The sequence below is a fragment of the Oryx dammah genome, unplaced genomic scaffold, assembly GCF_014754425.2.
Source record: "Oryx dammah isolate SB20612 unplaced genomic scaffold, SCBI_Odam_1.1 HiC_scaffold_29, whole genome shotgun sequence".
In the NCBI taxonomy this organism is placed as follows: Eukaryota; Metazoa; Chordata; class Mammalia; order Artiodactyla; family Bovidae; genus Oryx; species Oryx dammah.
In genome coordinates, this window is record NW_024070213.1 from 89,619,796 (window position 1) to 89,635,357 (window position 15,562).

General features: G+C 51.1%; 1 protein-coding gene across 1 annotated transcript; it reads right to left on the reverse strand.

Annotated features, from left to right (window-relative positions):
- Positions 1–7,599: 7,599 nt before the first annotated feature.
- On the reverse strand, positions 7,600–14,476 carry LOC120858269 (keratin, type II cuticular Hb3). The gene is made up of 9 exons (XM_040234210.1): positions 14,047–14,476; positions 12,238–12,446; positions 11,136–11,196; positions 10,919–11,014; positions 10,157–10,321; positions 9,763–9,888; positions 9,314–9,534; positions 8,586–8,617; positions 7,600–8,098 (listed from the first exon to the last, which is right to left on the reverse strand). The coding sequence occupies exons 1-9, from the start codon at positions 14,428–14,430 to the stop codon at positions 7,911–7,913; spliced, it is 1,482 nt and encodes a 493-aa protein (XP_040090144.1). The 5' UTR covers positions 14,431–14,476; the 3' UTR covers positions 7,600–7,910.
- Between the last annotated feature and the right edge of the window lie 1,086 nt (positions 14,477–15,562).

Sequence of the window (15,562 nt, forward strand, 5' to 3'; positions counted from 1 at the left end):
CCTGGTGCCTCAGAGCCTCATAAATGCCAGGGCCCTCCTGAGATAGGTGCTCCCTGCCAGAGATGTCCTCAGGACCTCTCATGCACCAGTTATTTTTCGTTAGGTGAAAACGATGTGGTAGAAGCTGCCCACCTGACCTTGAGCCACCAGAGCCTTGAGAAAACGAGAGAAGACCCATGAGGATGGAGAATCCCTCCTTGCCTTGTGTGGTCATGGGTTTCTCTAGACCAAGGATTCTTGACTTCAACACTACTGACATTTTGGGCTAGAGACTTCCTTATTGGGGAGCAAGTATCCTGTGCCTTGGAGGATCAGTGATTTGCTCACAGTTACTGAACTAGTAAATGACTGAATCAACATTCAAACATAGGTTTAACCAACTCTTTAATACATCATTTTACTTAGGGAGCCAGAAGGGCAATAGACAGCTGAAACCTCCCTGTAATCCAATAGGTATCATTATTCCACTTTACAGATGAAGAAGCTAAAATTTAGTGAGGATCAGTGACTTGCCCACTGGCCTCTATCCACTACATGGCAGTAGTGGTCCACCCTCCCTCAGCTGTGACAACCTAAGCTGTCCCTAGACGTGGCCAGATGTGCCCTACGGCTTCTCAACCAGGGTGATCCTTCTGTCAACCTGCCAAGGACATTCCTGGAGGGGAAAAGTACATGGGTGAGGGCAAGAATGAAAGGAAGGCATGAGGGACAACAGTGAGAGGGAGAGGAAGAGCTCCAGGTTGAGGGTCAGGAGAACCAGTCTTCTAATTCAGAGTCCTGACTCTGCCATTTCCTAACTGGGTGACTTTGGGCAAGTCACTTCTGTCCTCTGAGCCTCAGTTTCTTTGGCTAGAGAATGAGGGATGGTGGACACTATTCCTAAGGCTCCTTCTGGCTCCCTAAGTGAGATTGTGTATTTAAAGGAGTTTGGTTAATACAAGCCTATGTTTGAATGTTGGTTCAGCCGTTTCCTAGTTCTGTAATTGTCAGCAAGACACTGATTGTCACTGAGCTTTATAGTTTATTCATCTGTAAAATGGAATAATGAGACCTACTGGGTTGTAGGGAGGTTTAAGGTATCTATTGCACATAACATACCACTCCAAAATTTAGAGGCTTGAACCATAATGCTTTATTTTTTCTAATGATTCAATAGGCTTACTGGGCAGTTCTTCTACTTTATGTGATGTTGTTTGGGATGCTAAGATGTCTGGAAGGTCCAAAATGGCCTCATTTCACATGGGTGGATTTGGTGCTGGATGTCATGGACAGAGGAGCTTGGCAGGCTACAGTCTATGGGGTCACACAGAGTCGGACACGACTGAATGACTAGCTAGGAGTTCAGCTGGAGCTGTTGGCCAGGACATATCAGTCAGGAGACAATCATTTGAACAGATGAGGTTTAATATAAAGAATTATTAACTGTACTAGGTGATTGAGTCATGAGAGTTTGGCTAGTAAGAAGCAAGAAATCTAAGCATACAGGGGCTGCAGTTATAAGGAGCAGCCCCTACCTCTAGACCTAAGGGAGCGCACCCAAGGAAGTGGACCCCAATGCCAAGATCCAGACCTCAGATCCAGGGAAAACTAGGGAGACCTGTTTGTGAAGACGTGTCTTTACCTCAAAACCACCTGAGGGGGATACTGGAAACTGCTGGCCACAGTGTACTGCTGACCATTGTGCACTGCAGCAGTAAAGCCATGGCAACACAGGAGAGGTTCTGGAGAAACTGTGGGTGCTGCAGGAGTCTGCCAGGAGGAACCTGGAGCCAGGAAGGAACGCCCCTTCCTCTTGCACTCTCTCTCCATCACCCTCTACTGACAAAGCTCAATCTTGTTCCAGTAAACAAAGGAAAGTATTTAAAGGGCCCCTCTAAATTTTCACAGAGCAGGCCATGACAGGTGAATCTGGAGCTGACAGACAATGCATTGATAACTGGAGTCCAGGGACTTGGTTCTCCTCCATATGAGCCTTTCTCATATAGCTGCTTGGTGGCTGGGTTCTAAGAAGGAAGGTAGGGAGCAGAAGCAGCCCAGGCCTCTTCAGGCTTGAGCTCAGAAGTTCACTTCCACCATATTCTACTGGCCAGAGCAGCCACAGGGCCAGCTCAGGCTCAAGGGGAGGGGAAGCAGACTCCACCTTGTTCTGGCTTATATGTGGACAGAAGAACAGAATGGCCAAGTCTTCTTGTGGATACCAGACCCCACAGTATGCCCTCTGGTCACAACAATTCATGTCCCTTCCACAAACAGCCTGTGCTAACTCCTGCAAAGATCCCTCCAAATTTCATCCCATTATTATATCAGCTGGAAATTCAGGATCTCACTGGTTGGATTAGATCCATTAACACATGAGACTCTTGGGATATGGTTCTTTTATTGTAGCTCCTCCATTATTATCTACCTCAGACGGAAGTCTTGTGAATTAAATGACAATTATTTATGTCCACCACACCTATCATGCAATCACCATTGCATTCAGTTATTACAGAATCCTAAGTCCCTGGGAAGGAGGTGTTACAATCCCAGAGCAGAGTCCAGAATCACTTCCCCAAAAGGTCAGAACTGAAAAGGCCCTTTGTAGAGCTTCTGGGGTAGAATAGCCACAATCTGCACTTCTGTTTAGAAAGAGGAAAAATTTGACACAGTGAGAAGTCCCTGATTCATAACAGTTCTAAATACAGTCAGGCACTCATTGCTAATTTCTCCTGTTGCAGAGACTGGGAGTGTATCTGATTAGTGCCTAGTTTTGCTCCCTGGAATTGGTTCTCCTCTACCCTTGTCTCTATCCTTTGGAATCTTGGCTTCACCTTTTGTATCATCCTTTCTTTTCCGTGATAAACAGCCCATGTGTTCTTAGCCTGCTTCTTGTCTGTAGGAGGTTAGGAGCCCAGAGGCCTCTTTTCACTTTGAATGGTTTCTGTTCCTTGTAGTTAGATCTGCCATAATTCTTTAAAAATTTTTTGTAAGGTGTGAGGTGGGGCTCAGGGCCTCAGGACATGAAGCTCTTACAGAAGTTGAGTATACAGTGTTAATCCTGTTTGGTCCCTTGAGCTGGTAGCTGGAAGGCAAGTACATCACCTCCAGAGGCGTGGGGGTGTCCCTGGGCTCCCCCAGGTGGCACCTGGACAACCTCCCAAGGTTATTACAGAATCCTTGCTAAGTCCCTGGGAAGGAGGTGTTACAATCCCAGAGCAGAGTCCAGAGTCACTTCCCCAAAAGGTCAGAACTGAAAAGGCCCTTGTAGAGCCTCTGGGCGGGCCTCAATTTTTAAATATTGATTTTTATGGCAGTATAGTTGTCTTACAATGTTGTATTCGCTTCTAGTGAAGAGGAACATGAATCAGCCACACGTAATACATACATATATGTCGTCCCTTTTAGATTTTCCTCCCATTTGGGACATTACAATGCACGGAGTGGGGTTCCCTGTGCTATACAGTATGTTCCCATCAGTTGTCTATTTCATACACAGTATCAATAGTGTATCTGTGTCAATCCAATCTCTCGGCTCCTCCCATCCAACCTCTTTCCCCCTTGGAAGCCATTCATTTGTTGTCTACATCTGTGTCTCTATTTCTGCTTTGCAAATAAGATTATCTAAACCACTTTTTTAGATCCACTTGCATGCATTGATGTACAATATTTGTTTTTCTCTTTTTGGCTTACTTCACTCTGTATGACAGTCTTTAGGTTCATCCTAAAAGATGATGAGTCTTACACTCAATATGCCAGCAAATTGGCCACAGCAGTGGCCACAGGTCTGGAAAAGGTCAGTTTTCATTCCAGTCCCAAAGAAAGGCAATGCCAAAATATGTTCAAATTACCGCACAGTTGCACTGATCTCACACTCCTGTGAAGTAATGCTCAAAAGTCTCCAAGCTAGGCTTCAACAGTACGTGAACTGTGAACTTCTAGATGTTCAAGTTGGATTTAGAAAAGGCAGAGGAACCAGAGATCAAATTGCCAACATCCACTGGATCATAGAAAAAGCAAAAGAATTTCAGAAAAACATCTACTTCTGCTTCATTGTCTATGCCAAAGCCTTTGACTCTGTGAATCAAAACAAACTATGGAAAAGTTTTAAAGAGATGGGAGTACCAGACAGCCTTACCTGCCTCCTGAGAAATCTGTATGCAGGTCAAGCAGCAACAGCTAGAACGGGACATGGAACAATGGACTGGTTCCAAATCGGGAAAGGAGTACGTCAAGGCTGTATATTGTCACCCTGCTTATTTAACTTCTATGCAGAGTACATCATGCAAAATTCTGGGCTGGGTGAAACCCAAGCTGGAATCAAGGTTGCTGGGAGAAATATCAATAACCTCAGATACGCAGATGATACAACCCTTATGGCAGAAAGCGAAGAGGAACTAAAGAGCCTCTTGATAAAAGTGAAAGAGGAGAGTGAAAAAGTTGGCTTAAAACATAACATTCAAAAAATGAAGATCATGGCATCCAGTCCCACCACTTCATGGGAAATAGATGGGGAAACAATGGAAACAGTGACAGATTTTATTTTCTTGGTCTCTAAAATCACTGCAGATGGTGACTGCAGCCATGAAATTAAAAGATACTTGCTCCTTGGAAGAAAAGCTATGACCAACCTAGACAGCATATTAAAAAGCAGAGACATTACTTTGCCAACAAAGGTCTGTCTAGTCAAAGCTATGGTTTTTCCAGTAGTCATGTATGGATGTGAGAGTTGGGCCATAAAGAAAGCTGAGCGCTGAAGAAATGATGCTTTTGAACTGTGGTGTTGGAGAAGACTCTTGAGAGTCCCTTGGACTGCAAAGAGATCCAACCAGTCAATCCAAAAGGAATTCACTCCTGAATATTCATTGGAAGGACTGATGCTGAAGTTGAAGCTCCAATACTTTGGCCACCTGATGCAAAGAACTGACTCATTGGAAAAGACCCTGATGTTGGGGAATATTGAAGGCAGGAGTAGAATGGGAAGACAGAGGACGAGATAGTTGGATGGCATTACTGACTCGATGGACATGAGTTTGAGCAAGCTCTGGGACTTGGTGATGGACAGGGAGGCCTGGCGTGCTGCAGTCCATAGGGTTGCAAAGAGTCGGATATGACTGAGAGACTGAACTGAAAGGCCCATTCATGCCTCTAGAAATGAGCCAATTTTGTTCCTTTTTATGGCTGAGTAATATTCCGTGATATATTTGTGCTGTATCTTTATCCATGTCTCTGTTGGTGGGCATCTAGGCTGTCTCCATGTTCTGGCCATTATAAACAGCACTGCTACGGACACTGAGGTGCACGTGTCATTTTGAGTTGCTGTTTTCTCTGCTTATATGCCCAGTGGTGGGATTGCTAGGTCATATGGTAGCTCTATTTTTAATTTTGTTAAGGGGCCGCCATATTGTTTTCTATAGTGTCTGTATGAACTTACATTCCCACCAACAGTATAGGAGCATTCCCTCTTCTCTACCTCCTGTCCAGCATTTATTGTTTGTAGATTTTTAAATGATGGCCTTTCTGACCCGTTTGAGGTGATACCTCATTGCAGGTTTGATTTGCATTTCTCTAATGATTAATAATGTTGAGCATCTTTCCATGTGTTTTTGTTGGCCATATGAATGTCTTCTTTGGGTAAATGTCTATGTGGTTCTTCCACCCATTTTTTAATTGGGTTGTCTACTTTTTTTTATATTGAACTACATGGGCTGCTTATATGTTTTGGAGATTAATTCTTTGTTAGTACTTCATCTGCAAATATTTTCTCCTATTCTGAGGGTTGGCTTTTCATTAGCCAGCTCTCAGTTAAGAGGTGTTCAGGGCTCCCAAGTCAGAGCAGGGGAGTGATGAGAGACACTGAGAGATGGGTCATAGCCAGATACACAGGACTGGCATGTCATGGTCAAAAGTCTTGACTTCATCCACTGTCAGATCTGTGTTTTGGAAAGATGACTCTGGCTGCCGCACAGTGTAGATTGGAAGGGAAGACCAGCAGGTCTCCAACCAAGATGGTGGCGGCCAAAATGTGGATGGTAGCAGCAGCAGAGAGAGGAAAAAGATGGATGAGAGGAATACTTAGGAGGAAAAAGGAGAGCACTTAGGGGTTATTTGGTTTTGAAGGGGAGAGTTCAGGCCTGGACAGATCACAGAAGCTCAGATTCGGGCAGCTGTGATGATGGTCTTGACAGGTGAGGCAGGTGGAGACCCCAGTGCAGGGAATAGTGAGTTCAGCCGGAAGGTCTGTTGGGTTGGAAGAATCTCCAGGACAGCCAAGTGGAGAGGTCTTAGAGGAGCTGGGGCGAGTGGGTCTGAAGCTGGGGAGTGAGGTCAGGGCAGGGGAGAGTCACGGGGACTTGGGCTGAAGGATTTGAACCTGGGAGGATGTTAACCGTGGTGGTAATGGAAGGCAAGGGGTGGAGGTAATTGTCCAGGGAGTGTGCTCAGAGTGGTGAGGGAAGGGCCCTGAGGCATTTTCATGCTTGAGGGTGAGTTTGCCTGGGTGAGGGAAGTGAGCCAGGGAAGAGCTGAGAGCCTGGCCTGCAGAGCAAGGAAGTGAAAGGCCAGAGACTCAGAGTTCAAGAGAGGGGAAGGGGGTGAGGGTGATGGGGAGCAGAAGGGGCTTGGGTGAGGAGCCAAGGGGCCCCTAGACTCCAGGAGGGATTGAGGAAGGTCCTGGGTCCTCCAGGGATAGTGTGGTAAGCTGGGTAGAAAGGTCAGGGCCTGGGGAAGGACCAGCACTGGGCTCTGGGATAAGGCAAGGCAAAGGCAGACAAGGACAGGGCCAGTGGGAGGGAAACGGGTGACACAGGAGAGGGGTTACTACAGGCCTGGTGCTTCCAGAATGGGGCTGGGGCTCCTCAAGGGCTTCCTCCTAAGACCTCCCAGACATTTCCTGAACAGAGGACATGCAAGGTCAGGCCACACAGGGGGCAGGGGAGCCATCTTAGTCTCCGATTGAAGCTCTGAGGTATGTGGGGGTGAGGGCAGTGAGTGGGGCGGTTGGGAGAGTCAGTAGCCAGTATCCCCTTACCAGCTACAGGGCTTTGCTGGGAGGCTGTTCCAGGTGCTGGGGAGGGGTGCGTATGGGGGAGGGGCCAGTGTCAAGGGTCTCATCTCCCCTTGTTTGATGGGCAGCAGTGGGGATGAGGTGGGGTGGGGTCTGGGCTGACGCAGGGTGGCCCCCTGAGGTGGCTGTTGGCACTTGTGATGTTACTGCTATGGTGCATTGTGTGGTGGAGGTGGGACAGCAGAGTGAAGGTGTGCCCAGCAAGCACGGTGGGTGGGAAGGGGGCTAAAAGTGTGCACACAAGTGTGCGCGCACACACACACTAACACACATACATAGCCTTCCAGCGGATTCCTGTGCCCTCCTTTGGGTCCCTCTAAAACCAGTCAGAGGAATAAGTCCCCAGCTACCCCAGACCCAGAGGTGCGACTGAGGAGGAAGGTCAGCACTGCCTGGCCAGGGAGAGGCCGGCAGTGTTCGAGGACAGGCCCTGCAGGAGCATAGGCTGAGGGCAGGCCAGAAGCACTCCAGTCCTCAGGCCTTCTCCCTGGGCTGGGGTGCTCACCAGTCGGTGCATGGGGCTCACTCCCAGAAAGCCAGACATCACAGCACAGAAAGCGGGTCCCTCAGTTTATTGGAGAAACGGCGGGGACAAGAGGCCAGAGAGTTAGGGGACATGGGAAGGAGCGCTCTTCTTCCTGGGCGAGGCCAGAGGCCAAGACAGCGGAAGGGAGGAGTCCCTCCCCAGGCTGCATCCCCTTCAGGTGCGACAAGAAGAGCAGAGCAGAGGCTGAGGGGAAGGAGGGCGTGGTGTATTCTCAGAACACGAGGGGGCCAGCTACCGAGGCGCTGCTGTTCTCAGCCAGCAGTGGGGGCGGTGGCACTTCTGGCAGGCCGAGGGGCCTCTCTGGCTCTCCCTGGGGGCCGCCTAGCACCTCCCCAGGCTGCAGGAACCCCCTCCGCAGGTGGTGTTGAGCTGGCCACAGGGCGCGCACAGGCCGGTGCTCACCGCCAGGTTCCCGCTGCAGGGGGCGCTGCAGACGCTGCCCGTCACCGGCCGGGAGCCCGACACGCAGAGGTCTCCGCAGACGACCCCGCCGCGGGAGCTGCTGACACCTGCGGGGACGAGGGCCGTGTCAGGAGGCCTGCTAGTGGCCACCGCATCTGGCCACCTTCCTCTGGCCTCTCTTATCTGTTCAGCCCTCCCAGGAAGGACACAAAAGGCCTTCAGTTGGTGTTCTGAAGGTGTGGATGGAAACTCCGCCTGCAAATCAGGAGCCCTGGCTTCTGGCCCTGGATCTCCTTTGTGGCCTTGGGCAAGTCCCTTCCTTGCTCTGGGCCTTAGTGTCCTCACTATACAAGGTGAGGGTTGTACAGTGTTACATCTGAGGTCCCTTCCTGCGGTGATCTTTTTCCAATCTCATTCATGCTGTGAAGTTCTTCCTGTTAGCTAACCTCAGTCTCTCCTACTGTATGACTAACCTACTCCCATTTACTGAGGGATTTATTTGAAACACTCCTCCTGGTATCTCTATACACTCATAGCCAGGACACTCTTATTGCCCAATCTAGAATTTTCCTATTCATGGCTCAGAATACTTACAGACATTCACAGCTCCAACGCCTTCACACAGCCTGAGTGGGGAAAAGGTGAATAAGGGAAAGAGAAAACAGGTTAGAATAAGATCCTCAAGTTTCCCCTGGGTGCCAGGATGGGTCAAATGGGCTATTTCTGGCCTATATTTATGCCCCTGTGTTAACTTTTATAAAGTGATGTTCTGGCAGTTGCAGCAATGCCAGGGCACACTATTTAGCAAACAGAGTATATATTGAATTTCATCCTCACTTGCTCCTCAGTTGGCTGCTTTTGTGCAGTGCACAGCTGGAGCAACAATACCTGACATACCTGGCTGGGCTCAGCTTTCGGAAGAGGAAGTTTCTTTTGGGAAGTCACATGAGGCCAGGATCAGAGTTTGGCCAGCATCTCCACCCTAGGGCAGGATGACTGCCAAGAAACCTGGCAGGGAGTGGATCTTGCAAGAGCTGAGGATGGAATAATTTGAGGATGTTCTGAACTGGGAGGTAGGGCACCTAGGTTCTAAATCTAGGAAGGCCCTGGGCTCTCTGGGACTCTGGGCATTGCAGTGGCTCTGGCCCTCATTTCCTCTCTGTATGCTATTGACCATGTTCTAGTCCTTTGAGATACAGGTTTCAAAGACCTCAGAGTCTGGCTTGGGACCACTTCTTAGGACTGAGACTAGGATGAGGAAAAATGAGAAGTGGGCAGATCTATGCAAGTGGAACTCGTGCGGTAACCGAGAAGATCCTCACCTCTGCTCCTCGCCCTCCAGCAGGCGCCTGTAGGTGGCGATCTCGATGTCCAGGCCCAGCTTGGAGTTCATCACCTCCTGGTACTCCTTGAGCAGGCAGGCCATGTCCTGCTTGGCCTTCTGCAGGGCCTCCTCCAGCCCGGCCAGCTTGCAGCGGGCATCGTTAAGGGCCACCTCGCCCTGCTGCTCAGCCTGGGTCACTGCGGCCTCCAGCTTGGAGTTCTAAGGGCCCAGGAGAGAACAAGGTGGGTTATGGCCTCTGGGTCTCTGTGTCCATTTCCTGGATGTGTCCAGTCTCTCCACCCAGATGAGATCACCCCAAGAACAGACCTCTCCATGGCCATAACCAAGGACTCAAGTCATCCAGATGGACTGGAGAGTGAATGGTGAGATCCAGCTGGGCACACACACTGCTGGTGGGACCCTGGGTGGGCCTCAAACACTCCTTACCTGGCACTTGGCATTCTCAACCTCAGCTGTCAGCCTCTGGATCACACGGTTCAGCTCATTGATCTCCTCCTTGGTGCGGCGCAGGGTCTCCCCATGCCGGATCACCGTGGCCTTGATCTCCTCACACTGGAGGGAAGCAGAAAGGCTCGTGAAGCTCAGCATATGACATTCCACCCACTGAAGCCAACGTGGATGATTTGCAGGTGTACAGTGCTCAGTCTGTGCAACCATACATGGCAACTCTGTCCTGCCACTGTAACCTGAGAACCATCTGCCCTTCTGTTATCAGCTCTAGGGATCAGAATCCCTGGGGAAAAAAAGGGTTTTCTAATTATGTATACCTCAAGTCCCTACCACTGCTGTGTCTAGGAGGCAGGTGTCCTGGACCACTCACCTTGCTGCGGTACCAGCTCTCAGCCTCGGCCCGGCTGCGGCTGGCAATGTCATCATACTGGGCCTTGATCTCAGCCACAATGTTGTCCATGTTCAGGTCCCGGCTGTTGTCCATCTTGACGATGACCGAGGTGTCCGAGATGTTGGCTTGGAGAACACGGATCTCCTGTGGATCAGGAGTCAGGAAAGATGAAGTATAAGCAAGTTATCTGAGCTTTTCCTCACCCTCCAATGGCTGTAATCTCTTAGGTCCGTCTGGAGCCAAAGTCTCGTTTGGAGCAGACAATTCCCTGATGAAGTTGCATTGCTTTCCATACAGATAAGAAATCCCATTTAGAAAAAAAATGCAATTACTTCTCGAATGTTTGCTTTGGGGATTATTCAGGCCCCTGTAAATCTTGTCCCTGCAGCCAGCATGCTGGGGACACTTCCTTGGGGTCCAGGCCCCTGTGTGGAGACCCATGTCTTGTTCTCATGGACCAGCCACAGGCTCCTGGCTGCCAGAGAAAATCTGAGCCAGAGAAAATCTGAGCTAGAGAAAATGCGGTCAAGGTGCTTGCCTGGGCTTTGGTTTCCCGAGGCACAGCTGTCCTAGAGGTCGTCACCCTTATTAATTCCGTGCCCCTTACTAATTCTGTCCCGTTTTGCTTCTCCATTCCTCTGCCTAACCCTTCAATCTCAGCCTGTATTCCCGCATCAGCCGGCCAGCGGGAGGGCTGGACAGGGGCTCAGGGATGCCTACCAGGACCAAGAACCCTCTCACCTCCTCATACAACCGCCGCAGGAAATCGATCTCCTGGATCAGGGCCTCCGAGTTGGCCTCTAGGTCTGACTTGCGGACGTAGGCGCAGTCCACATCCTGTGTGGGGTTCAAGGGGCCGTGAGATTCAGGGTCACTCTGCGGGCTTGGCTGCAGTGTCACAGGACAGAGAGGACAGGGTGGCCAGGGGCTCAGGGAGGGGCTTGGCTCACGCGCTTACCTTCTTTAGAGCCACAAACTCGTTCTCCGCTGTGGCCCGAAGAGCAACTTCTTCTTCATACCTGAGGGGTATGGGGAAAACAAGGCCCCTTCTGAGCAACTCTAGACTTGATCATGAAGCATGTAAGCAAACAAGCCTGATTCCTAGCTCCCCCCTCCACTCGTTTCTCCACCTCCAAAAGAAATGGGGTGGGACCAGGGAGGAATCAGGTGGTTGGTGCAGGCCTCCTGGGATACACGGGACTATTGAAACACCCACCTTCACAACACCTCTGGGCTCCTCAGTGGGGTGGGGGTGGAGGGGGGGGCTGGGGCAGGATCTAGAAGCTGTGCGTGTGCATATGCGTGTGTGCACGTGTGCGTGTGTGTGGCTGGGGCTGGGAGGTGCCTTCTTTTCTCACCCAGGTCTGTATTTCCCTTTCCTCTGACTCCTCCCCTTGCCCCGGGCTACAGGCGGTAGGATCTCCCCTCTGCATCCTCCTGGCTCAGCCCAGAGATGTGGAGCCTGCTGCTTCCTCCTGCTCTGTGGGCAGGCCTGCTCAGAGCCAGAGGCAGGGAGCACGGTGGCCTGGCAGTACCCATGTGCGCCTTCGTATTCTGTGTCACTCTTTGTCATCGGAGGTCTCTGTCTGGGACTCTGCCATCTCTGCCTACCAGGGGACTGCAAGCCCCACAGAAACATGAGCTGGGTCTATCATTCACCCCTGGATTGCTATCACCCTGTCCAGATCTGCCTGGTGCCTGGTAGGTGCTCAGAAAGTATTAGCTGAGTGAAGGGGTGAACTCCAAAAGAAGGTCCAAGACTTTGAAAGCTAGACTCAAAAGGATCAGCAATGTTAGTTTTTCTGGGGTCCTAGAGAAGGATTTATGGGTAGAAGAAAGGGAGAGAACATCATTTCCCTGACCTGCTGGTAGGAAGTCAGGCTGAGCTCCGTCCCCAGGGGGCCAGGACCCACCCATGGAACCCATGTGCCTCGAGGAGGGGCAGAGGGCACACGCTCTTCCTGATCATCAGGCAGAGACCCAGCCACAGGTCTGGATGCTCCCCTGTGCCTGGAGCCACCTTCAAGCCCTTCCCGGAACCGGTGCCTTCCCACACTCACTTCTTCTTGTAGCCCTCCAGCACCTCCTGCACGTGGTTGAGCTCCGAGGACAGCCTCCCACTGTCAGCCTCCACGCACTCGGCCTCCCGCCTCAGTGTCTCGATGTAGCCCTCGAACAGGGGCTCGAGGTTGCTCTCGCAGCATTGGCGGTTCTGGTAGAACTGCAGCTTGGTCTCCAGTAGTTTGTTCTGCTGCTCCAGGAAGCGCACCTGCCGCACAGAGGCAGAGCCTGAGAACCTCTTCTTGTAGGACCAGAGGGCAAGAGGCAGGAGGGTCCCAGCACCAAGACCCAGGATCCCTAACTCTCTGACCAAGAGTCCTCAGAAGCATTATGTCCCCTCTCTTTAAACCATGTTAGGGCTTCAGTGGCTCTCCTGGAAGTCCTTCCTTGGAGCTAATGTCAGTCTCTTCTAAGGCAGTATACCTACTGTCATGGAAAGCACTAAAGCCATGCAGAGTCCAGACCCTGCTGCTCTTGTTAATAATGTGTCCTTGGGCCCAGCACTTAACCCTTGTCCTGAGTGCCTGCCTTGCTAAGAGTTTAATGAGCCCTGTTGCAGAAGAGCACCCGAATGCAGAATGTCTACTATTCCAAGACAGGTGTAACTGTCAGCGTGCAAATGAACAGGTCAACCTTTTTAGAAAAACCAACTGTAAAAGTTAACAAATAAAGTATGTGCCAATAATCAAAATCCTACGACAACAATGCAATTAGAATAATAGTCACCTGGACTATTAGTGCAGGGAAGTGGGGTGTGCCAACCCCCTTGTTTTACAGATGAGGAAGTCTTATAGGATTGAGAGGTTCCCTAACTGCCTGAGATCTCACAGTGGCAGAAGAATTCAAACTTTGATCTTCTGCCCTGCGGGGTGGGGGTGTGGTAGGGGGAGCTTGCTTCTCTTACTACAATAATTGCTGACAATTGTGCCCAAGAGAAATTTCACATCCGTTCTTCTCCCATGAGGTTGGCCCACCACCCCATTGAGATCCTTTTGTGTAATAACTTTGCCACATCCCTGGTAAGTCCTTTCTTGTGCTACTCTTGGTCTCTCATGCTCTTAAGAGCTCCAAATCCTTTTGGCCCTTCCTGGTGGGTATCTCTGTAGCATGAATTCTCACAAGTTTGGTTCTGGATAACTTTCCCTGGCCCCAGAACTTTTTCCTCAATGAAGCCTTCTTCCCTGGCCCCTTGAACCGCTGCCTCATGGCAGTTGCCTGGATGTGGTGGAGAAGACTTGAGCTGGATACTGACATCTGCAGATGGTTTCAACCAGACCACATACTACCTTCCTCTCCACAAGGCCAAGGAGAGTGGGGACCAAGTCTGTTGCTCACCCCTGGATCCCGGGCACCGAGGCATGGACAAGCCATTCTGGGCCCTGCTCAGTGGCCAAGTAACCACTGTTATATCAAGGGCTCTGTGTGAACCAGGAGATTCCTTCTGGGCAGTCTTCCAGTATTGCAGTCACCAGCCCTGCTTGGACATGGAGAGTACCTCCTTGCCATGTAAGCAGCTGCTGGTCCTCAAATGCATCGAACACCCACACAGCAGCCCTTTGCTCACAAGATGTTATCTCTCAGCACTAGAGTTTCTGCCCTTAGTCATGTTTCTGTGTCTTCAGTTTGTCTCCCCCATTAGACTGGGCAGCGTCTGAGAATATTTTTGTCTGTCTGTGTTCAAGAGGTATGACTTCCTCTCCTTTTGGCCTGAGGGTTTCTGTGGGCATCTCTCTGACTCCTTCCTCAGTGCCCAGCTGGGGTCCTGAGCATGGGTGGGATTCAGGAAAGGCATGATCAAGGAGACTCACCTTGTCGATGAAGGCAGCGAACCTGTTGTTGAGACACTTGATCTGCTCCTTCTCTTCTTGCTTCACGCACTGCGCATTGGGGTCGATCTCCAGGTTGAGGGGCGTGAGGAGGCTCTCATTGACTGACACGGTGGTGATGCAGGGAGGGCTCAGGCCGCCCACGCCACCGGAGCGGTACCCGAAGCTGCGGCCGAAGGAGCCAGCAAGGAAGCCCCCGCAGATGCTGCGGCTGCCGAAGCCCCCGGTGAGGCCGCGGTAGCAGGAGATGCCGCGGTAGGGGGCGGCCGTGATGCAGCAGCGGCCAGGCCGGGGTCCGCAGGCGGAGACGCAGCTGAAGGCGCGACTGCCGAATCCAGAGCCCACAGTGCTGAAGCCACAGGTCATGTTGGAGACAAGGAGGTGTCTGAACAGTGGAGAAGCTGGCAGAGGACTGAGCCAAAGGCCTGTGCTCCCTGAGCTGTGGCAGGCCTTTTTATGCACCAGGGCAGCTGGCAGTAAAAGGGGCAGCAAAGAGACAATAGCTGCATTTTATTGGCTTGGCATCACCCTGGCCTCTTAAGAGCCAACTGTTTGCCTATTCAGTAGAGCTATGTCAACAATCTCGGCCTCAGGCCTGTTTCATCTTCAAAGCCGTTTATGAGCTTCCTCATGGCCTCTCCTCCTCCCATTGCTAATGGAAGTGGAGACCTCCTAGAAGTATCTAGTTGGACTCCATGCTCTGAGTGCAGGCGATAGTTGCAGTGACTTGGGGTAGAGCCTGCTCCCCAAATCCTTTTCTGGAAGGCACAGGGCTGGACTATGGGCCCTGGACCTATGACCTGGCCTTGGGGTAGAGTGGTTGGCCTGTCCCATGGGGGGGTTGGCTTGTCCCGAACAACCTCTCGTTATGGGCCTCTTTGCCTTTATCTCTTAAAGTATGTCCCGTTCTTCACCGTCAAAATGAGCTTCTCTTAAGCTATTCCTACCCAGAGCCTATTCAGTGATGGGGTTTGGGGAGAGATTTGGGGGAGAGCATGGCCCCTGCACTTTGGATATTCCTAGGAGGGCAGGAGACATGGGGCATCCACTGGGACATGTGAGAACCTGAGTCAGAGAGTTCAGGAGAGAACCAAGGTTGTTCTTCAGAGTTCTAGGCACCACTACTGGTGGGCTTCACAGGAAGCGCTAGTGGTAGAGAACCTGCCTGCCGATGCAGGAGACTCAAGAGATGCAGGTTTGATTGCTGGGCCAGGAAGCTCCCCTGGAGAAGGGAATGGCAACCCACTCCAGTGTTCTTGCCTGGAGAAGCCCCGTGGACAGAGGAGCTTGGCGGGTCCATAGCGTCCAAAGGGTCACAAAGAGTTGGATACGACTGAAGCAACTGAGCACACACTGGTGGGCCAGGGGGCAGGAGTGAGAGTAGAACACCCCAGAGCTGCAGGATTAATCCGGGGAGCATCCTTGGAGGTGTGTTTAAGGAGGACCAGGGTGGGGTAAGGGTAGGGTTGGTGGGAGACAAGGAAGGAGTTCAGTTCTG

Bases quoted from the DNA above. Each gene is read 5' to 3' on its own strand.
- LOC120858269 (XM_040234210.1), bottom strand. From the start codon at position 14,430: ATGACCTGTGGCTTCAGCACTGTGGGCTCTGGATTCGGCAGTCGCGCC. The intron at 11,015-11,135 runs GTAAGCGCGTGA...AACCCCACACAG, and splicing joins AGTTTGTGGCTCTAAAGAAG to GATGTGGACTGCGCCTACGT. The intron at 9,889-10,156 runs GTGAGTGGTCCA...GCTTCCCTCCAG, and splicing joins AGAGCTGGTACCGCAGCAAG to TGTGAGGAGATCAAGGCCAC.